Here is a 22,402-nt window from a genome sequence, read left to right on the forward strand (position 1 = left end):
TTATTAGCTGGATATGTAATCTTCCATCCAAGTTGCAGGAGCAAACCAGCTTCCAATATTTAGCTGCTAGCTGATTTCCCACAACTGATAAGCCTATTGGTACTTCTGTCTTGTCTCACAAGTACTTGGCAGTCCTGTCCATATATATATATCCCTTACATAACAATGAACCTCTGCCACTGCCCCATCTCCAAATCACTCCTGCACAAAACCCTCCTGCCTGTGATCTGGATGCTCCAAGATGTGGTGACTGCAGCAAAATGAAGGTCAGCCTAGGCCCAGCATTAAGGTATGGCATGCAGGATGTTGGTGGCTAATGAGAAAGGTCTGCAAGCAATTCTCAGTCTGCAGGAGATAGTGAGATGTAGAGCTGGAATTTCCAGTTTGTGGGAAATTCTGACATTTCTTTTTATTCTTATTTGGAAAAAAAGGAAATCATTTTCAAGTTTCCTGTGAACTGGAAATTATAAAAAAGTTCAGTTTTGAAATTTCAGAACTCCACTTCAGATTTCCAAATTTCGTTTTGGAATTTCAAATATTCATTTTTGGAATTTTTGTTTTATGGGATTTTTGCCCTGCAGATACACGGAGAGCACTTTTCCTTGTATTATTATAAATTATTATAAATCCTTACACTAGGTTCTGACTCCTGCAGGTCTCCCTCAGTGCCTGCATTGACATTGGGTTGCTTTGTGGCTTGGATGGGCTTGGAACATTGCCCTGCTGACAGCTGTGATAGTGCTGGGTGTTCGGGGTGAGTAAGAAGAAGTTACTCACCTTGTGCAGGAATGATGGTTCTTCGAGATGTGTCCCTATGGGTGCTCCAATGTAGGTGCATCAGCATCCCTGCGCTGCTGATCAGAGAACTTCAGTAGCAGTATCTGTTGGGCCTGCACATGCTCAGTATCTCCTTGTGCTGTGCCATGAGGCTAGCCAACACACATGAGCTACCTGTCCTCAGTTCCTTCTCTACCGCAGAGACATAGCGAGAACTCCAAAGTAGCAGGGAGGAGGGTGGGTAGTGGAGCACCAATAGGGGGACACATCTAGAAGAATCATGGTTACTGCACACTGTGAGTAACTTCTTCTTTGAGTAGTGTCCCTATGGGTGCACCACTGTAGGTGACTTCTAAGAAGTACCCCCTTGGAGGGCTGGGACTTCAGAGCTGGGTTAGTCACAGATGATAGTACTGTGGAGCCAGAGGTGGCATCAGAAGCAGAGACCCGCGGTGACTACATAATATTCTGCGAAGGTGTGGACTGATGCCCATGTCACCGCTCTGCAGATCTGAGATGGGGACATTCTTAAAGAAGGCGACAGATGATTAGATCTATCTTGTGGAATGTGTATGGATAGCATCTGGAGGGCTCATGTTATGAACTTGGTACGATGAACTGATGCGATTCGAGACCCACTTGGAGAGTCTTTGGGCTGATAGCACTGAGCCCTTAGATCTTTCTGCCATAGAAATAGTCTAGTGGATTTCCTGAAGGCTTTTATCCTATCAAGGTAGAATGCAAGGGCTCTCCTAATGTCTTGGGCATTCAGTACGGCCTCCCTGTTGTCTTGGTGAGGTTTGGAGTAGAAGGCAGGAAGGTGAATAGACTGATTCATGTGAAACAAGGAGGGCACTTTAGACATGAACCTTGGATGTGACCTATGTGTAACCTTGTCAGGGAAGAACACTGTGCATGGGGGATGCACCATAAGAGCTGCTATTTCCCCTATTCTTCTAGCCCAGGTAATTGCAATCAGAAAGACCGTTTTCATCAATAGGTGTGCTAGCAAACAGTTGGCCCTGGGTTCGAAGGGGGGCCTAGTCAGTCCTTACAATACTAGGTTTAAGTCCCACGAGGGGGTAGGAAGCTGAGGTTGAGGAAAGAGGTGTGTTATTTCCTTAAGGAATCACTTAGTGGTCAGGTGCAATAATACTGAGTACCCTTCTATGGGTTGGTGAAATGATATAACAGCTGCTAGGTGGACCCCAATTTTTTAAGGGTCAGGGCATATTCCAGAATATATGGAAGAGTTGCCGACACTAGAGAGACTTGGTGGGACGTGCACCAAATCTGAAACCTGGACCATTTCTGCAGCTAAGTGCGTTGCATGGAGGACTTTCTACTGTGCAGTAAAACCTCTTGTACTTCTTTTGAGCGTGAGCGCTCTAGGGGCTGGAATCATGCAGGGGCCGGAATAATGTTGGGGCCATGCTTTCAGGCGGGTGATCTATGTGTGGTACACCCTTCGTCCTGAGAGGGAAGGTGCAGAGTGACTGGAAGGGAAACTAGTGGGTTCATTGCGAGCTGCATCAGGGAGGGGTAGCAGGTCTGCCTCAGCCATGTGAGAGCAATCAGAATTACGTGAGCTCTGTCCCTCTTTATCTTCAAAAACGAGTAGTGATCAATGGCTCCATGTCTAGCTGGCAGCTGGTCACAAGTGGAGTGCCCCAGGGGTCGGTCCTGGGGCCGGTTTTGTTCAACATCTTCATTAATGATCTGGAGGATGGAGTAGATTGCACCCTCAACAAGTTTGTGGATGACACTAAGATGGGGGGAGTGATAGATACCCTGGAAGGTAGGGATAGGAAACAGAAGGACCTAAACAAACTGGAGGATTGGGCCAAAAGAAATCTAATGAGGTTCAACAAAGAAAAGTGCAGAGTCCTCCACTTAGGAAGGAAGAATCCCATGCAGAGCTATAGACTGGGGACTGACGAGCTAGGCAGCAGTTCTGCAGAAAAGGACCTGGGGGTAACAGTGGATAAAAAGCTGGATATGAGTCAGCAGTGTGCCCTGGTTGTCAAGAAGGCTAATAGCATATTGGGCTGCATTAGGAGGAGCATTGCCAGCAGGTCGCGGGAAGTGATTATTCCCCTCTATTCGGCATTGCTGAGGCTGCATTTAGAGTATTGTGTCCAGTTTTGGGCCCCCCACTACAAAAAGGATGTAGAAAAGTTGGAGAGAGTCCAGCGGAGGGCAACAAAAATGATGAGGGGGCTGGAGCACAGGACTTATGAGGAAGGCTGAGGAAACTGGGCTTGTTTAGTCTGCAAAAGAGAAGAATGAGGGGGGATTTGATAGCAGCCTTTAACTACTTGAAAGGGATTTCCAGGGAGGATGGGGCTAGATGGTTCTCGGTGGTGGCAGATGACAGAACAAGGAGCAACGGTCTCAAGTTGCAGGGCGGGAGGTCTAGGTTGGACATTAGGAAAAAGTTTTTCACTAGGAGGGTGGTGAAGCACTGGAATGGGTTACCTAGGGAGGTGGTGGAATCTCCATCTTTAGAGGTTTTTAAGCTGAGGCTTGACAAAGCCCAGGTTGGGATGATATAGCTGAGGTTGGTCCTGCTTTGGGCAGGGGGTTGGACTAGATGACCTCCTGAGGTCCTTTCCAACTCTATGATTCTATGATTCTAAGAGGAAATGGCAGGAAGGTGTGAAGAAGGTCCTTGTCCCTTCCTGGCCTGGAACGGAATTGCAGACACCTCTTGTTCTTGTAAGTGGCAAACAGATCTGTGGACAGCGTTCCCCACCTTGTGAATAAGTGGTGAAGCACTGACGGGTGCCTCTCCCATTCATAGTTGTGTGGGAATGTGTGACTGACCTTGTCTATCGTGTTTTGTGTACCCGGGAGGTCAGCCGTGGACATGGTGACGTTGTGAGAGATGCACTAGTTCCATAGTTTCATTGCCTTCATGCAAAGAGAGGGTGATCTGGCTCCCCCCAGTGGTTGATATAATAGATGCAGACTATGTTGTCCATTAGTATATTTATATGTGATTCTGTTATTAGTGAGAGGCAGTGGGCAATGGCTTTCCTGACCTCTCTCAGCTCTAGAAGATTGATCTGCAGGGATATCTCCACAGGTGACCATTTGCCTTGCATTGTGAGACCATTTAAATGTGCACCCCACTCTATGAGGGATGTGTCGGTGGTAAGAAGTGACAAAGGTAGTCCTTGAAAAAAGGGGATTCCTTTGCCTGCACTGGCCTGGTACTTCCACCAGCCCAGGGAGTTCCTGATCCTGGTGGGCAGTGACAGGGCTTTGTCTAGTCTGTTTCATCTTTAAACTGAGCCAATCCACAGCTGCAGGCAGCGCATGTGAAATCTGGTGTGTGGAATCACCGCCATGCTGGCTGTTATATGCCCCAGGAGCTGGAAGCAGATTCTTGCTGGCACCTGAGGGCTGCATTAAGCTCTATCTATGAGCAATACCAGGGATAGAAACTTGTCTTGAGATAGGAAGGCTTTGGCCTGTAGCATGTCTAGGTCGGCCCCTATGAATACTGCATCATACTGGTCATTATAACCATTGTGAGATGCATGTATGGAGAACACGTGAGAAGCTGTGCACTTACACAGGTAGGGACACCCCCAGCTGAGTTACATGAATGCGTTCCCCAGCTGTTCATGAACCAACAATAGAGAAGTGCCAGCCAATTCCCCTCCAGATCTCCAGCCCTGCACCCCAGAACGGTACCATCTTGAGCTGGTCAGAAGCCTGGCCAGTGTAAAGTTCAATATTCAGTTCGCCATTTCAAAGGCAAGTCGACATGCACTAGCCTTTGTAACCTGAGCAGATTTGCCCACTAGCCCTCGAGTGCACCAGCCCCTCTGGCATTTGCCAGAACTGCCAGATGCCCAGTCCACCTGTGGTCCACCCCCAATGGTCAAGCAGTATCCATTGACTACCATGAGAGAGTAAGCATATGAGCAGTTTGGGGTAGTGGATTCTCTCCTTGTTGTGTGTCAGTGAGCCATTAATACTGTCTGGCCATTCACACCATTGTTACACCTGACAGGCTGGCTTTGGGGGTTTCCCACCTCACAATATATTTTAGTAACATACACAGCACCACTTCATCACTTCACGTACAAAGATCGTACATACAATCCAACAGGATGTTAATGTTGAACAGAACAAGACTTTCAAAATGAAACCTCAAGGAACATTTTGTATCAAACAATTCTAGGACACTGCTGAATATGGGGATGCAGGGGGCAGCTTTGAGGCACAGAGTGTCACACTCCCTCTCTCTCTCTCTCTCTCACTTTAATTTCTGTTCCTTGATAATATATTTATAGTGCAAACGAGGATAAGTTTACCGAGGTTCTGTGTGTTAACCAGAGGGGTGATCCCGAGTTGAATCCTGTAAGCTTATGTGTACGATTCCTTTGGGAAAAGCAAATCTGAGTGTTCTGTGAGTGTGCAGGGGAACAAGAGCTAAGCACTGCAGAGGGACGCTCAGAGAGAGAAAGGCCTGTGAACTCCAGAGTCCCAACAAGTCTCAAACTTGTGATTCCATGTCACGTCCCTTCTCCCATTGTAAAGGCATCAGGTTTGCTGCAGATCCAGAGTCTCTTTGTGCCACACCTCGAGCTGCTGACCCAGTTCTCAACAATCAGAAATGCACAATTGCCTCCTCCTCTTATTGGAAACCTGCAACACAGACAGCAGGGGCTGGAGTCAGGGAGTGCTGGGCATTCCCCATCACTTACACACACAAGCAGGTCAGCGAAGGCAGGAGCTGCAAGCAGGGACATCTGCCCCATTTCAGACTCCTCCTTGGCAAAGGGGAAAGTAAAAGTGTAGGAAGATAGCAGGTACTGCAGGGCAGGGAGAAGGAGAAGGGGCTGGGGGCTGAAAAACCACAGCTGGGGCTTCCAGTGATCTCTTTATGCTGGGTGGATATTTGGCAGGACTTGCCTGCCACTCAGCTTTGCCTGATGCTCTCACCTAGACCGAAACTTTCTCTCCAGTCCCATTTGGCCCAAAGGGGAGAGATTCCACAGGCCTCTCTCACATGGCAGCAAACAGCAGCAGCTCCCCATGGAAAAGAGTTTGATACAATCCTCCCCAGGCAGCTCTGGGACTGTCAGAGTGTTGCGAGCCTGTTTCAGTCCCTAGGGGCCATCAGGACAGACTCTTACTAGTGAAATGAGATTTCTCTCTAGCACCTTCCAAGGGAGAGACCCTCAAGTTACATCAACAGTGCAGAGCAGACTAGTCTCCATACTACGCAGTTCAGAAGAATTAAGGGATCTAACTTCCACTGAGTCAGCCCACTGGGGAAGGGAGCTCTGGTTAACGTCCCCTCCAACGGAGCAGCAGCCTTCCCCGTGTCCAGGACTGTGCTATATTGTAAACCATTTGGGGAAGGAACCATTCAACCCCAAAGGGGAGATTCCACAGGTCACTCATACACACTCTGTGTGGCACCCTCTCTGAAATTTCTTTTGCGTTTGTACACTGCCTAGCACCATGGGGCCCTGGTCTAGGGCTCCTAAGGCACGTCAGTAATACAAATAATAATGACAACACTGCACTGGGGCCTCAGATGTTGGGGGAAGAATCCAGACACATTCTCACAAACACCCCCCATGGTTAGATAAATTCTTGTTCCGTTGGCAGCACAGCGACACCTGTGAGCTAACACTGACAACGTTACTAGAGGGAAAGCGGCTCACCGGAGGTCGAATTCGGTGCCATTGGGCCATCTCCAGGGCTGGCCCGGCTCCCTCTGGAGGCCGATCCAACGGTCAAAGAAGCCCTTATAGCGCAGCAGGAAACCCTGAAAAATAAGACAAACCAGATTATATTTAGGCCCCTGGCTGTGGTGCTCGCCTGCCCCTGGGGCTCTGTGTGGCCACTGCTTAGAAGTTCAGGTTTCGATGGGGCACCCATAGGTTGCCAGCTGAGAGCCCCAGGTCCGACAACACCAGCCCAGCCCGGGCCACAGGGAGGCTGAGAACAAGTCACAGTCTAAACGAACTAGCTGTAGGTCACAAGACAGGATTCTGCTAGAGCAACAGTTCTTCCCTCCACCGGCCCCTTCTAGGTTTGGAAGGGGTCAGAGCTGGCCAGCAAAGGGCCATCAGGACAGCAGCTGGCAGCTCCGCCCTGTGACAGCAGCCTCAGCCAGTGAGCCAATCGCTGACCGAGAATCCCAGTTTGGTGGAAGCCCCATCAGACTGGGACCTGCTCAGCTGGGAGCCTACGGACATGTGCAGGAGCTGGAGGCTGCTCAGAGGCCATCTTCACCAACCTCTACCTCCATCCCACATCCATGTTTACATGGACAGACCTGCCCCTGCCCTTCTCCAGTCTGGGCAACTCTGGCATTGCTGGCACCTGCCAGGCTCCTTCCCAGCACTTTGCACATAACGTCCCCCGCTCAGACTAACAGGTGGGGACTGCTGCGAGAAAGGGCCGAACTCACTCCCGGAGTCCAAGAGCCTTAGTGCTTCCCCGGGACAGGGACACGGAGCCCCTCTCCTTCCCCCTCCCACCCATGGACTCACTGGCTGTAGTGAGCTGGGGAGGCAGGTTCTCCTACAGAGATGGATCCTCCCACCTGGGACTCTGGGGAAGAGGAGGGTGGGCTGGGAGTGAGGGATCCCCGTGACCCCTGACTGTGAGCCCAGCTCTAGCCAGGGCTGGGATTCGGTTGCCAGAAACACTCTCAGGTTTCCCAGCATAAGAGGCAACTGGGTAATTTCTGGGACCCGGGGCTCAGCCCAGCCTGATTCCAGCCCTGCCAAGCCCCGTCTGTTGGGATAAAGCATCTGCTGCTGGCTCACCTTTTCCTGCTCACTGTCGATCCCAGCCAAGGAGGCATTGAGAGAAGAGCACTGGCTCTGGCTGTAGGTCCAGTTCCCTTCAGTCTCTGAGAAATAATAGCATTTCCCTCGGTATCCGATCCAGCCCTCTGGGCAGCAGGGTCCAGCTGGGGAGGCTGGAGCAGCTAGAGGTGGTTTGGATTTTTCCACTGAAAATGAGGTAGGTAATACAGGGTCAGAGACTGTGTCCAACCAGCCTGATTTTGTATCTCAGCGAATGAGGGGAGAGAATCCCTCAGATCCAGGCTGCTGGCTCCTTACACCCCTGGCAGCTGTGCTGAGCAAGGAAATAGGCCGTTTGAAACAAGATATGCAACCGACCCACTCCTCTTTAATGGCTTAGTTTCTGGGGGTCAAATTCACTGAAAGTGCAGCTGACAAAGAACCAAGAGCAGAGTGCAATAAACCCAGATGTACCATGCAGGCAGGTGGGAGAGTGTGGGGGGGTGTTACCTGATGGCTGGCACAGAGGAATATTGAAATAAATATTCAACAAATAAAAATAAAGATTGTGTGAGATGCTTGTTGACTAACCCAGGGACATACTGCTAACTCAGCCAGCTGGCTCCCCAGCCAGGCTCTGTGCTTTAGAGCTGTATGTTGGGATGAAGATAGGATTGGACTCACATAAAAGAACAAACCCTGATGGCACTAATCTGAGCGAGGGACAGGCTCCCAGAGAATCTGATCCTAGAGCCAGCCCAGCAGAGATTTGTTTAATGTAAGTGTCTGCACCAGTGAGAATTCCAGGAATGTTCCCAGCCAGGGTGGGAGAGGGGGAAGGGCCTAGCGCAGCTCAGAGAATTTTATCTTGTGCTTAAAAGAAGCCTGTGCAGAGGTTTAGGAGCCATGTGAATTAGTTTTACAAAGTGCTGTTCCCAGAGACAAAAATAGCCACTGGTGGCACCAGAACCTCAGAAATGGGAACCGTCTGTGAGATTAAGAGGTGAGTTAAAAAGGTTCAGTGCCAAAGTCACCCTTTAAAGAGACGGTTCAGCCGGGACCTGCCCCAATAGTCTTCAGCAAGTGAGTCTGTCCCAACTCACATGGGGAAATTCAATGAGCACCTGACTCCAGCAACCTCCTTTTGAAAGCCCCAGACCCGCCTTCTTCCCCCAGTGCAGCAGCAGAGACAGAGTTATGCAAAACTCCTTGGAAAGTCTCCCTGAAATTTAACCCTTTCAGGGAAGGACCAGCAGTCAGGTCTAGCACCAAGGACACATCTGAAGGGCCATTGCAGTAGGTTAATGCTCAGAGGCAGAGTTATTATGTCTAACAGCTAAGCCAGGACAAGCCATTTTAGACCCACTGGATTCACTGGTTAGTCACTTCCCTGCCCCCCCGCGGACACAGGGGAGCAGAGACTGTGTGGGCCAGGCCCTTACCTGCGAGAAATGCTGCTAGGGTAGCGATGATGATCAGAACTGGGACTGTAACTGGGACTAGGACTTGCCAGGAAGCACATTTCCTGAGCTCGTCATTAGACCTGTGACCTGAAAAAGACAAAGCCTGAGAGCTTCTGGAGAGCAGACACATTAACAGGATCAGTGTCTGAGTGTTGGTCTAGCAAGTATCTATTGTGACTCCCAGGGTGCTTCCCTCCCTCTGTGTACAGACAGTAACTACACCCCCAGTCCGAGGGCTAAACACAATAATAAACTCACCCAATCCCAAATCACCCCCACACTCGCCCAACCAGCACATAGTTAATGGCTCCTAGGACTAGAAGATACCACTGGACTGTTGAATTTCTCCCACTGCTCCTGCATAGACTCTCAGATCTGCTACACAGACTGACTCTCGGCTGCTAGCTTAGCAGAGGAGAGAAGTGCTGGGAATGTGTCACGCACTCACTTTTTTTCTGTCCCCTACTTGGAAGAAGCAGATTGAAAACTCAATGCCTCACCTGCTGCTGTAGCATTTCAGTGATGACACTACCTATGCCAGAGGGAGTGCTTCTGTCTGAGCAGCTATTCCACCTCCCTCAGAGGCAATAGTGATGATGGGAGAATTCTCCTGTCGACCTAGTCCTGTCTACCCTAGGGGTTAGGTGGGTTTAAACTGAATCATTCAAAACTGGGGATTTTTCACACCCCTGGAAAGTAGTCTGTTATATCGACCTAATTTCCTTGTGCCTGCCTACTCCAGCTGCACCCAAACTCTGGATTATGTCAGGCAGTCAGAGACCAGCGAGAAAGTTGGGCCACTGAACCCCCTGCCTCTCCCTTTAGCTCATCCCCAGCAGAGGCTACAGCCTCTGACCATCTGAGAAGCAAGGGGTTCGCTTTTTCTATTTGCAGCTACAATACAGCCAGATTCACAGCATTTAACAGAAAGAGTCACTGGCAGAACCTTTGGGCAGCCATCCTGGGACAGACCCACTGGGTTTTTTAAGGCTCCTTCTCTAGATTTAAGTGCAGTTACATGAGGGCAGAGTAGCAAAGGCATCAGATGTACAAGTAGATCTATTAATCTCCTTCCTGTCCCACATATGGATGTAGTCCCCAACACGGTGATGTAGGCCTGAACCATAGCAGGCCCTGACCATGGATATGTATTTGAAGCTTAAGGGTTAATCCTTACACTGAAAGAGAACAAAGCTAGGACTAGATAAGGATGTTCCAGACACATTGATTGTTTGTTCATGCCACCTGAGGCTCTACTATGAAAATTAACTGAAGTGGGAATGTCATGCCTAAACATTCTGTGATTTAACATTTATGACACATTGAGGACCTGCTTGTAAATACCTACGAATGGATGTTTGGGAACATCCTGAAGCCTAATTGCAATAATTTACATGTGATGGAAAGTGCCTAATGGTATCAGGAATGTGGTTGATGTGTAAATCATGGGGCAGTGCGAGGGCAAAGAAGATTTCTTATATTTTCTTTTAGTAAAATTGGTTTTAATAAAATTGGTGCAGGTATAAGGATTTTATTATATTAGTAAGTATAAAATAATTGTTACCAATGTAATGGAATAAGAATGTAATGATTTTTAGTAAGTATGAATGAGGAATGTATGCAGTTTGAGTCTGTTGAGATAAGACAGTGAGAAAATATTTGCTGAAGTAATGTTCTCAGACTTCAAGGGCAAGAGGAGGAGGAGATGCTTTTGTTTAAAGAACTTATATAACTCAGATGCCCGACGATCAAGATAACCCCAGAAAACAGGGGAGTTAACACCCAAGGACAAAGTGTGAGATAGGAATGAAGAAATTATGAGAAAACTGTCACACTGGCAATACCAAACGTAATTGATGATTACATCAAACAAGGAGACTATCTGACATGACAAAATCCATAGACCCAAATGGGAATGGATACGTATAAAAGTGGGGAGAAGAGACCTGGACTTTGGGCTCATTCTGCAGACCCCAAGGAGCATCACGTCGTAACTGACAGAGTCTGGCTCCACACCTGTGCCTGAATAACCTGGCCAGTGATTCAGCTCAGGCAACACAGGGACTAGTAATTATATCCGTCCTGCAGAACTCTGTGTGTGTGCGTGCATGCACACATGAGAGTGTGTTTTAGGCAATTGCTTTTTAAAATGTTTTTCTTTTTTCTGTATTCATAAGAAACATGGCATATTGCCTTATCCCCTGAATAAGATCCTGCTGTTTATTTCTAAGTATAACACGGAAGCCTCTGTGCTGAGAGTCTGAAGCAAGCCCCAGGTTCCACAGAATAAGGACTGACCTCTCTGCCCCTGCTCCAGGGTTCACACATGGGGTCTGATCTCTCAGACTCCCTGCAACCCTTGACGCTCTGTGTCTGAAGCAAGTTTCCTTTGAAAACTTGATTCTCAGGACAGAGAGGGGATTTCCATTAGTGACAGTGACACACCAACAGAGGGGTACTCAGGGGAATGACTCCTGGCTGCCCCCATGGGAGATGAAGCTTCCAGATCCAGCATGTGTGAGATTTGGAGATCTCAACATCCCCATCCCCCTCTTCCTGCACAGCAGCTTTAGGAAGAGCTTTCCCCAGAGCTCAAGGCCACATCTCACAGGCACAGCAGCTGCACCAGCAAAAATGCAGGAGCAGATGGTGTTACCTGCCACCCCCAGACTTGGGTTCATTTTCATGCACACGCAAGGTCTTGCCTCTGTGCAATGGTTTGGGTGTGCGCCTCTTACTTTTCACAGAGAACAAAAGCGATGTGGACCAGAGGGAGATGGGGACCAGGATTTCAGAGGCGTAGCAACCCCTGCCCACTGCAAGACCTTTGGCCAAATGCAGGCACACAAAGTATAAGCAGCAGAGACAAGCTGGGTACCTGTTCCACAGGAGCTCACTGGCACACTCAGTTTCCTGCTGCACCCACACGTGGTAGTTTGAACAGTTTCAGACACCGTTGAAAGCATGTCCCCTTCTGGACATGCCTCAGTGACTCTGTCCAGCCTCTTTCCATCACCTGGCTCCCATCTTTTCTCCACAGGTTCACACTGGTTAAGGGCCTTCTTTAGCAGCTGTTCCTCATCAGTGGGACACCCTCCTTCTTCCATCTCTCCTCTCACACCACAAGGCTGGAACACGTGCTGGGCTCCAATCAGCTCCATCTCAGGGGCCATGACATCTGATTCAGGGCTGGTCTATATTCAGATCTGCACTGGTTTAGTTTACTGTCTGATGTTAAACCAGTGCAAGTGTTTGAACCAGGCTGATTTGATTCAGCTTAAGTCCTTTAGGAAGAGTTTGAAGATAAACTGAAATATGAGTGTCCACATACACACTTGCACCAGTTTCACTCCACTAAGTAGATGCAGGTATATGTGTAGATGAGTCCTCAGAGGCTACAGAGTGGGTTCCAAACTGTGGCAGATGTCCCAGCCTGACTGACAGGTGCCCTCAATGGTTCTGTTCACCATCAGGGAAAAAAAAACTTTTAAATTGTTTTTTTCATTTTGTTATTCAAATTATAATTTTTTTCCTTTTTAAAAATTAACCTGTTTAAAATGAAGTCTGAATTTAATACATAGTATATTAAGGGCTAAGCTTATTATAATCTCTTAAAATAATTAAATAAAAACTCAATATGTTGAATCCATGAGCCCATATAAAAAACTTTGAGATAAAGGCGGCTTTCCTATATAAAAGAAAAACAATCAAGTGAAAAACTTCTCACTTTTCATGTCAAGCTTTATACATAAGGTACAATAGGCCATGTACTGTATAAAGGGCTTGATCCTCTGAGGGACCCAGGGGCTATGCTAGTGGATGCACGTTTGTTTAATAAAAATAAATTTCATGTGCCGCTTTGTGTTTATCTATATTCCAGTTACCATCCTAATGCAGCTTGACACACGTCACCAGCAAAAAGTTAATTATTTAGTAAATAAGCAAGATCTCGTCATTTCCTAACACACTAAATTCTAACATGTGCAATGAATACGAATCTGTAAATATTAAGCTGTTATTGCATCAATAGATGTCTCTAGTCACAGTGTGACATTACCAGTCTAGGCAGCAAGAGATGCACCAGATCCAGTGTGAAGGCTCTGGTCAGTCACAGAGCGACCTGGGTTAACGGTTACCAGTGAGAAACCCCTTTTCTTCAGCACACAACTGAAGTACAAGTGGAAAAGTGGATTGACATCAACCCTGGACAAGCCTCTGCCCCGCAGCCCGATTAAACTCTCAGCCCCAGCTGCTCTGCGGGCAGTAACTGGGGGGCAATGAAAGGGACAGTCTGCCCCGCCCCCTGCCAGTGATGGGGGCAATGGAGAGGGAGGCCCCCCAGGGGCAGCAAAGGCAGCTCTGCTGTGCGGTGGGGGAACAGGGGGCCTCTGCCGCGGAGGAGACGAGGAGCCTTGGGCGGGAAACCCAGGTTCGGTCGATGGGGCTAGAGCCGAAGCTGGGTTCGGAGTCGGGCTCCTTCCAGCGGGGGTGGGGGGCAGCGTCCCCGGCCCCTGCTCCCATCCCACTGGCCGGAGTCTCCCGGACACACCCCGCCCCCCAGGAAAAGAACAAGACCAGCCGAGCAGCGGGAAGTTCCGAGCTGCGGGGGGGCATAGAACCCCGCCTGTCACTCACCCGAGTCCCGCCCCAGTCGCACGTGGCGCTGCCTAGTTCCGAGCTGCGGAGCCCAGACGGACTCGGGCAGGTTTTGCTCGCGAGCCGGACGGTTCCCGCGCGAGTCCCGCTGCTTTTGCCAGCCGCTGCTTCTGCGCCCGCCGGCTTCGGGTGCAGCGCAAAATGTTTAACATCTGAAAAACCGCCAGTTTCTGTTTCTATTGCGAGAGACCCTGGTGGGGATGTAAATCAATCGCTGTTCAGCTGCTGAGTTCCTACATTTCTATTTTAAGTCAAACGAGTCCGGTTCCCGTCAGCTCCAGCGCCTCAAAACTAGTCTAGTTTCAGTATTTTAGACCGACCCTCAGCAAGTGCCTATGGCCCAGCTCCTCAGATATCAGCTCCTGCAACCCCAGTGGGTCTGTCCCAGGATGGCTGCCCAAAGGCTCTGCCAGTGACTCTGTTAAATGCTGTGAACCTGACGATATTGTAGCTGCAAATAGAAAACCCGAACCCCTTGTTACTCAGACGGTCAGAGGCTGCAGTCTGTGCTGGGGATGAGCTAAAGGGAGAGGAGGGGGGTTCAGTGGCCCAACTTTCTGGCTGGTCTCTGACTGCCTGACCTAATCCAGGGTTTGGGTGCGGCTGGAGTAGGCAGGCACAAGAAAATTAGGTCGATATAACAGACTGCTTTTCAAGTGTGTGAAAAATCCACAGCCTTGAATGATTCAGTTTAAACCCACCTAACCCCTAGTGTAGACAGGAGTATTCTCCCATCAACCTCACTATTGCCTCTGAGGGAGGTGGAATAGCTGCTCAGACAGAAACCCTCCCGTCTGGCGTAGGTAGTGTCATCACTGAAATGCTACAGCAGCAGGTGCAGCATTGAGTGTGTGGGGAAAGTCTGATTATTTTTTCAATCCACTTCATCCCAGCTGGGGACAGAAAAAAGGTGAGTGCGTGACACGTTCCCAGCCCTTCTCTTCTCTGGTCAACTGTGAGCTGAGAGTCAGTCTGGGTAGCAGATCTGAGTGTCTGGGCAGAAGCAGTAGGAGAAATTCAACAGTCCAGTGGTATCTTCTAGTCCTAGGAGCCATTAACTATCTGCTGGCTGGGTGAGTGTGGAGGTGATTCGGGACTGGGCGAGTTTATTATTGTGTTTAGCCCTCGGACTGGGGACTGTAGTTACTGTCTGTACACAGAGGGGGAGGGAAGCACCCTGGGAGTCACAATAGAGACTTGCTCGATCAACACTCAGACACTGATCCTGTTAATGTGTCTGCTCTCCAGAAACTCTCAGGCTTTGTCTCTTTCAGGTCCCAGGTCTAATGATGAGCTCAGGAAATGCACTTCCTGGCAAGTGCTAGTCCCAGTTCTGATCATCATCGCTACCCTAGCAGCATTTCTAGGAGGTAAGGCCTGGCCCACCCAGTCTCTGCTCCCCTGTGTCCGCGGGGGGGGGGGGGGGGGGGGGGGGGGGGGGGGGCTAACCAGTGAATCCAGTGGGTCTAAAATGGCTTGTCCTGGCTTAGCTGTTAGACATAATAACTCTGCCTCTGAGCATTAACCTACTCCAGTGGCCCTTCCAATGTGTCCTTGGTGCTAGACCCAACTGCTGCTGCTCCCCTGAAAGGGTTAAATTTTAGGGAGCCTTTCCAAAGAGTTTTGCAGAACCCTGTCCCTGCTGCTGCACTGGGAAGAGAAAGTGGGGGTGGGGTTTTCAAAAGGAGGTTTCCAGAGTCAGGTGCCCCTTGAATTTTCCTGTGAGTTGGGACAGACTCACTTGCTGAAGGCTGTTAGGACAGGTCCCAGCTGTACCGTCTCTTTAAAGGGTGACTTTGGCATTGAACCTTTTTAACTTACCTCTTAACCACTCACACGGTTCCCATTTCTGAGCGTCTGGTGCCACCTAGTGGCTATTTGTGTCTAGGACCTGCACTTTGTAAAACTAATTCTCATGGCTCCTAAACCTCTGCACAGGCTTCTTTTAAGCACAGGATACAATTCTCTGAGTTGTGCTAGTCCCTCCCCCATCCCGCCTTCCTTCCCCCCCAGGGTGGGAAGATCCCTGGAATTCTCACTGGTGCAGACACTTACATTAAACAAATCTCTGCTGGGCTGGCTCTAGCATCAGATTCTCTGGGAGCCTGTCCCTTGCACAGATTAGTGCTGTTGGGGTTTGTTCTCTAATGTGAGTCCAATTCCATCTTTATCCCAAGATACGTCTCTAAAGCACAGAGCCTGATGGGGAGCCAGCTGGCTGGGTTAGCAGGATGTCCCTGGATTAGTCGACCAACGTCCCACACAATCTTTATTTTTATTTGGTTTGAATATTAGTCTGTTCCAGCCACTGGGTAATGCTCCCCCTACCTGCCTGCTCCATGCCTTCATGATGCATCTGGTGTTATCACACTCTGCTCTTGGTTGCTTGTTAACTGCAATTTCAGTTAATTGGACCCCCAAAACTAAGCCACTAAAGAGGAGGGGGTCGTTTTCCTATCTTGTTTCAAATGGCCTATTTCCTCGCTCAGCACAGCTGCCAGGGGTGCAAGGAGCCAGCAGCCTGGATCTGAGGGAGTCTCTCCCCTCATATGCTTAGATACAGTATCTGGTTGGAGGGACCTCATTCAGGGGGTTAGAATCATAAAATATTAGAGTTGGAAGGGACCTCAGGAGGACATCTAGTCCAACCCCCTGCTCAAAGCAGGACTAACCTCCTGAGGTCCCTTTCAACTCTAATATTCTATGACCGTCTCTGACCCTGTATTACCTACCTCATTTTCAGTGGAAAAATTCAAACCACCTCTGGCTGCTCCAGCTTCCCCTGCTGGGCCCTGCTGCCCGGAGGGCTGGATCGGATACCGGGGGAAATGCTATTATTTCTCAGAGACTGAAGGGAACTGGACCTACAGCCAGAGCCAGTGCTCTTCACTCAGCGCCTCCCTGGCTGGGATCGACAGTGAGCAGGAAAAGGTGAGCGAGCAGCAGATGCTTTATCCCAACTGACGGGGCTTGGCAGGGCTGGAATCAGGCTGGAATCTCTGACTCTCAGAAATTGCTCTGTTGCCTCTTATGCTGGGAAGCCTGAGAGTGTTTCTGGTGGCCGAATCCCAGCCCTGGCTAGAGCTGGGCTCACAGTCAGGGGTCACAGGGATGCCTCACTCCCAGCTCACCTTCCTGCCCAGGGAAGCACTAAATCTCTTTGGCTTTGCCGGGAGAGAGCTTGGCCCTTCCTCAGAGCAGCCCCCACCTGTTGGCTGAGCAGGGGTGCTATGTGCAAAGTGCTGGGAAGGAGCCTGGCAGGTGCCAGCAACGCCAGAGTTGCCCAGACTGGAGAAGGGCAGGGGCAGGTCTGTCCATGTAAACACGGATGTGGGGATGGAGATAGCGGGGGGTGAAGATGGCCACTGAGCAGCCTCCAGCTCCTGCATGCATCCCTAGGCTCCCAGCTGAGCAGGTCCCAGTCTGATGGGGCTTCCAGCAAACTGGGATTCTCGGTCAGCGATTGGCTCACTGGCTGAGGCTGCTGTCACAGGGCGGAGCTGCCAGCTGCTGTCATGATGGCCCTTCGCTTGCCAGCTCTGACCCCTTCCAAACCTAGAAGGGGCCGGTGGAGGGAAGAACTGTTGCCCTAGCAGAATCCTGTCTTGTGGCCTACAGCTGGCTCATTAAATTGACTTGTTCTCAGTCTCCCTGTGGCCCGGGCTGGGCTGGTGTTGTTAGACCTGGGGCTCTCAGCTGGCAAACTACGGGTGGCCCATCCAAACCTGAACTTCTGAGCAGTGGCCACACAGAGCCACAGGGCAGGTGAGCACCACAGCCAGGGGTCTAAATATAATCTGGTTTGTCTTATTTTACAGGATTTCCTGCTGCTCTATAATGGCCCAACAGCACTAAATTCGACCTCGGGTGAGTCCCTTTCCCTCTAGTAACATTGTCAGTGTTAGCTCACAGGTGTCGCTGTGCTGCCAGTGGAACAAGAATTTATCTAACTGTGGATAGGGGGTGGGGCGGTGGGGGGAGGGAAGAGGGGATGAGAGAATGTGTCTGCATTCTTAGAATAAAACCAGTGTTCCCCCAGCTTTTCAGGCCTGGCCAGTGTTGTCATTATTATTTGTATTACTGAAGCGCTTAGGAGCCCTAGACCAGGACCCCATTGTCCTAGGCAGTGTACCAATACAGAACAAATTTTGGAGAGGGTGCCACACTGTGTGTATGAGTGACCTGTGGAATCTCTCCCCTTTGGAGCTGAATGGTCAATGCCCCACGGTCTTTACAATACAGTGCTGTCCTGGGCATAGGGAAGGCTGCTGCTCCATTGGTGTAGATTTTAACAAGCGCTCCCTTCCCCAGTGGGCTGTCTCAGTGGAAGTTAAACTCCTAAACTCTTCTGAAATGCGTAGTATGGAGACTAGCATCTGCTCTGCTCTGTTGGTGTAACTTGAGGGTCTCTCCCTTGGAAACTGCTAGAGTAATTCACTAATAAGAGTCTGTCCTGATGGCCCCTAGGGTCTGAAATAGGCTCACAACACTCTGACAGTCCCAAAGCTGCCTGGGGAGGATTGTATCAAACTCTTCTCCATGGGGAGTTGCTGCTCTTTGTTGCCATGTGAGAGAGGCCTGTGGAATCTCTCAACTTTGGGCCAAACAGGACTGGATGGGAAGCTGGGTTTGTGAGAGCATCAGGCAAAGCTGAGTGGCAGGCAAGCTGTGCCAAATATCTACTTAGATCACCGGAAGCTCCAGCTGTTGTTTTTCAGCCCCAACTCCTCTCCCTGCCCTGCAGTACCTGCTATCTTCCTACACTCTTACTTTCCCTCTTGTGCCAAGGAGGAGTCTGAAATGGGGCAGATGTCTGTGCGTGCAGTTCCTCCGTTTGCTGACCTGCCTGTGTGTGTAACTGATGGGGAATGCCCAGCACTCCCTAACTACAGCCCCCCCCCCCCCTTATCTGTTGCAGATTTCCTATAAGAGGAGGAGGTGACTGTGCATATCTGAGTGATGAGAACTGGGTCAGCAGCTCGAGGTGTGGCACAAAGAGACTCTGGATCTGCAGCAAATCTGATGTCCTTACAACGGGGAAGGGATGTGACATGGAATCACAAGTTTGAGACTTGTTGGACTTTGGAGTTCACAGGTCTTTCTCTCTCTGAGCATCCCTCTGCAGTGCTTAGCTCCTGTTCCCCTGCACTCACAGAACACTCAGATTTGCTATTCCCAAAGGAATCGTACACACGAGCTTACAAGTTTCAACTTGGGATCACCCCTCTGGTTAACACACAGCACCTTGGTAAACTTATCTTCGTTTCTATGTATTATTATCTTCGCTCCTTTCTTCCTCCCTCAAACGTTTGAGGTGAGGCTGGTGTTTTCTTCATCTGTTTCGTCATCCCTTACTGAGACCAATTGTTTAATCACTCTCCCTGTCTACACCCACCTCAATTGCTCAGCCATTCACACTTCAATCACTCAGGGCCAACTCCTAGCTGAAGAACTTACATATTATTTTTAAAGCAAACATTATTTCATTTTTGACAGTGTCTTTCACAATTAGGGAGGTATATTACAGTTCACAGTGTGGCTTTTTATACTTAAAATAGGGTTTTTTACAAATATATTGAAAGTGGGTAAAATTCACAGATAAAATGGTCAGTGGATGGTTTTACAAACAATCTTAAAACAAACAGAATTATACAAAGTAGAGACAGACTTGAATGATTATGCAGTAAATGGATATTTTAAAAAGACTGAAGTGAACATTTCAAAGGGTAGAACAATAAGAGTCAGTTGAGGTTTTAGCTTTTGATTAAAGTTACAAAGTGCCTCTTGGTAGAAGGGTGGGGGGGGGGGGGGGGAGATGTTTGTGGCTCTGTTCTTCCATTTTTTTTCATAAAAACAGGATTTGGCCAACACGTGCCCTGGTGCCCGTCACTCCCTCTGTACAGCTCAGACACACACACACCTTGTCTTACACACATCTGGATCAATGGGCTGAACATAATTTCCACCACAAGATCTCTAGCTCAGCCGCACAGTGTTGCTCTGAGGACCTCGGCCTTCCTGCCTCCCTGCTGGCTGGTTGTGCCCAGGACAGGGCTGGCAGGTACTGCAGTGCCTTTGAGACAAGCTCTGTCAGTCAGTGCGAGGGGCTCTCTTACTGCAGTTGGACAGCTGGGAATTCAACCTGCCAGTCAAGTGGGAGCAGAGGCGGGAGGTTTCCCCCACAGCTATTAACTGCTCTCCTGGGCACACACCCTAGATGCTGTTCATCCTGTTAAATGTGAACTTTGTTATAGATTCACCCACAAAAACCTTCATCTCCGCTGGAGTTAAGGCTGCTGCCACATTCCCCTGACTCTCCCTGCTGGGGCCTGGCGAGAACAGCAGTTCAAATAACCCGCTCAAGGTTAAACACCCAGGCAGTGCAGAGCTAAGGCCTCCCTTAGCACACCAGGACACCCAGGACACCTTCACTCTGCCACCACAGATATGCCTAGAAAATCCAGCTGCTCTCTCCATCTGCAACAACCCAGGCCCAAGAAACGGGCTGCTGCCACAGCTCAAGCCTAATGTGATGGTGGTTCCCGACTGGCAGCCAATTCTCCCTCTGTCACTAAAGCCAGCTGCAGGGAGTAAATATCCAATCATCCCTGCCCAGGACGTCCCCCTGGAAAGCAGTACCAGCCATGAGATCCCTGCTCCACTGGCTTGGTCTCAGATGCACACGCAGGAATTGTGGGCTGCGCAGCGTGAGGTTCTGTTCCCTGCTCAGCAGGTGACTGGGGCAGTCCAGCGTCCCTGCAAGGGGGCAGAGTTAAGGTGTATCTCAAAAGGGGTGGTATAACTGGAGCCATCTCAGGGTGCCCCCTTGTGGTCTTCAATGGCCCTGCAGGTGTGCTGCTTCTAGATCCCTCTTCTGTGTCCTTGTAAGGAGCTCCCCCAAGGCCAGAATATTTTAAACTAAGAATCCTCCCCTTTTGTGTCATCCCTTTAAGTCTCTGACAGCAAATCATACTGCTCCTTCACCCCTCAGCTGTAACCTGGGTTTCCCTGGATTCAGGGATCCTGCAGCCCTCCTGGGCCTGTGCAATACTTTGGGTAGATTTTCCCCCCCTCAGACCAGAAGTCTCCCAGCTTCCTTCTAGGGTCTGTGCTGTGCAGTCTGACCAGCTGCAGCTCTCGGCTTCTCCATGCTGGCCTCTTCCAACTCTTCCTTTCCCCACAGAGATCAGCAGGCCGTCAGCCCTCCTCCACATTGGACTGGGCTCAATGTGACTTCTGTTACTCAACTCATCTTTGCTATTGAGTCAGACTGCTTCCAGCCCTTCCCTGGCGCTGCTCATGGGGATTAGGGAGGCAGCGAGGCCCCATTCTATGCAGCAGTCACAGGGGGCTGGGGCTGTGGTTAAAATGTTGGCATGGGAATTGGGACTCCTGGGTTCTATTCCCAGATGTGCCACTGGTCAACTGGGTGACTGGACAGAGCACGTCCCCGCTCTGTGCCTCCGTTTCCCCATGGTGAAATCAGAATAATAAGACTTCCCTGCCTCACAGGGCCAGGGGGAAATGTGAGGCTAAAATTTATCCAGGCCTGTGGGGAAATCAGATGCTGCCCTGCTGGGTGTGAGCGTGTGTGCTGAAAGCCTTATAGACTAGGGATGGCGGGCAGGGAGATAGATGCCTAGCTAGACAGGGGCACTGCACTACATCCACCACAGAGGTGTCTGAGCTTGGCCTATACAAGTGATGGCAGCGCCTGGCTTTGTCCAGTCCCAGCCATCTGGGGCAAACTACTGCAGAGCCAGATGCAGCATAATTGCTGGATTTGTGTGCCAGCCATCCCTAGGGACCCCAGGCCCTGACACTGCCCTGGCTGGATTGACTGAACACCGGTTCCTGCTGCTCTATCCAGGAGGGAGAGGAGAAATTCTAAGGGACCAGCTGCTCTCACAGCACCGATGAGTGGGGCACTGGCCCTACCTGTAGCTGAGTTCTAAACGTCCCACCTCTCAGAACCCGTTAGTGCCATGGGCTGAGAACACTCCTGACATTTGTCTCGCCAAAGCGCCATAACAGACACATGTCTTGGCCACTCAGACTTGGGAGGGAGGTGATGGGAGTGAAGGACTGGCCGCCAGGACTCCTGGGTTCAAATCGCAGCTCAGCCCCTGACTCCTTGTGGCCCTGAGCCAGTCCCTTCCCTTCTGTATTGCTGGTCCCCACATTTGACAGATGGGGAAACTGAGGCACACAGCGACTAAGTGACTTGCCCTAGATCACACCAGAGGTCTGTGGCAGAGCAGGAAATAAACCCCGGTTTTGCAGGCTAGTGCCCAAACCCCTGGACCCACTTGCTCTGTCACATCCCTGCTTCCTCTTGGGGGGGGGGGGGGCAGTTGACAGTCACTATGTATAAGAATGATCCTGCTGCTCCCAGCACTGCTAGGCAACGAGGCGGGGGCATCAGTACAGTGTTCTAGGACCCTGCATTGCTGTATGGGCTGAGCTGGGCTCCTGGGTTTTACACGTTGCCGTAGGCCTTTTGACTCCCCAGGTCAGATTGCAGAGAAAAGGTGGTGGTATCTCCCAGCACTAGCCACTTGTAGGGCCAAAATGAGTCACCACTCCCAGGAAATTGGGCCATTCCTCATCATTTGATAACCCCTCTTCTTTCTCACCTTCAAACAGCATTGATATTTCATTTATCTTTAATAGGGGGCTGAGTGAACATCCCACTAGATGCATGTGGCAGTTTGCTCTCCC

General features: G+C 50.1%; 1 protein-coding gene and 1 long non-coding RNA gene across 2 annotated transcripts; one reads left to right on the top strand and one right to left on the bottom strand.

The window, feature by feature from the left end:
- Positions 1-4,824: 4,824 nt before the first annotated feature.
- On the bottom strand, positions 4,825-12,014 carry LOC137157815 (C-type lectin domain family 2 member D-like). Its single transcript, XM_067555224.1, has 5 exons — positions 11,904-12,014; positions 9,005-9,112; positions 7,581-7,768; positions 6,468-6,571; positions 4,825-5,439 (listed from the first exon to the last, which is right to left on the bottom strand). Exons 1-5 carry the CDS (start codon positions 11,989-11,991, stop codon positions 5,307-5,309), a joined length of 621 nt encoding a protein of 206 aa, XP_067411325.1. The 5' UTR covers positions 11,992-12,014; the 3' UTR covers positions 4,825-5,306.
- A 4,418-nt stretch (positions 12,015-16,432) lies between these two features.
- Positions 16,433-19,110, top strand: LOC137157816 (uncharacterized). Its single transcript, XR_010921245.1, has 3 exons — positions 16,433-16,612; positions 17,500-17,548; positions 18,600-19,110. It is a non-coding gene; the product is annotated as an uncharacterized lncRNA (long non-coding RNA).
- The last annotated feature ends 3,292 nt before the right edge of the window (positions 19,111-22,402 follow it).

Source organism: Emydura macquarii, unplaced genomic scaffold (assembly GCF_026122565.2).
Source record: "Emydura macquarii macquarii isolate MOO-44397 ecotype Brisbane River unplaced genomic scaffold, CSIRO-AGI_Emac_v2 contig_1582, whole genome shotgun sequence".
NCBI classification, from domain to species: Eukaryota; Metazoa; Chordata; order Testudines; family Chelidae; genus Emydura; species Emydura macquarii.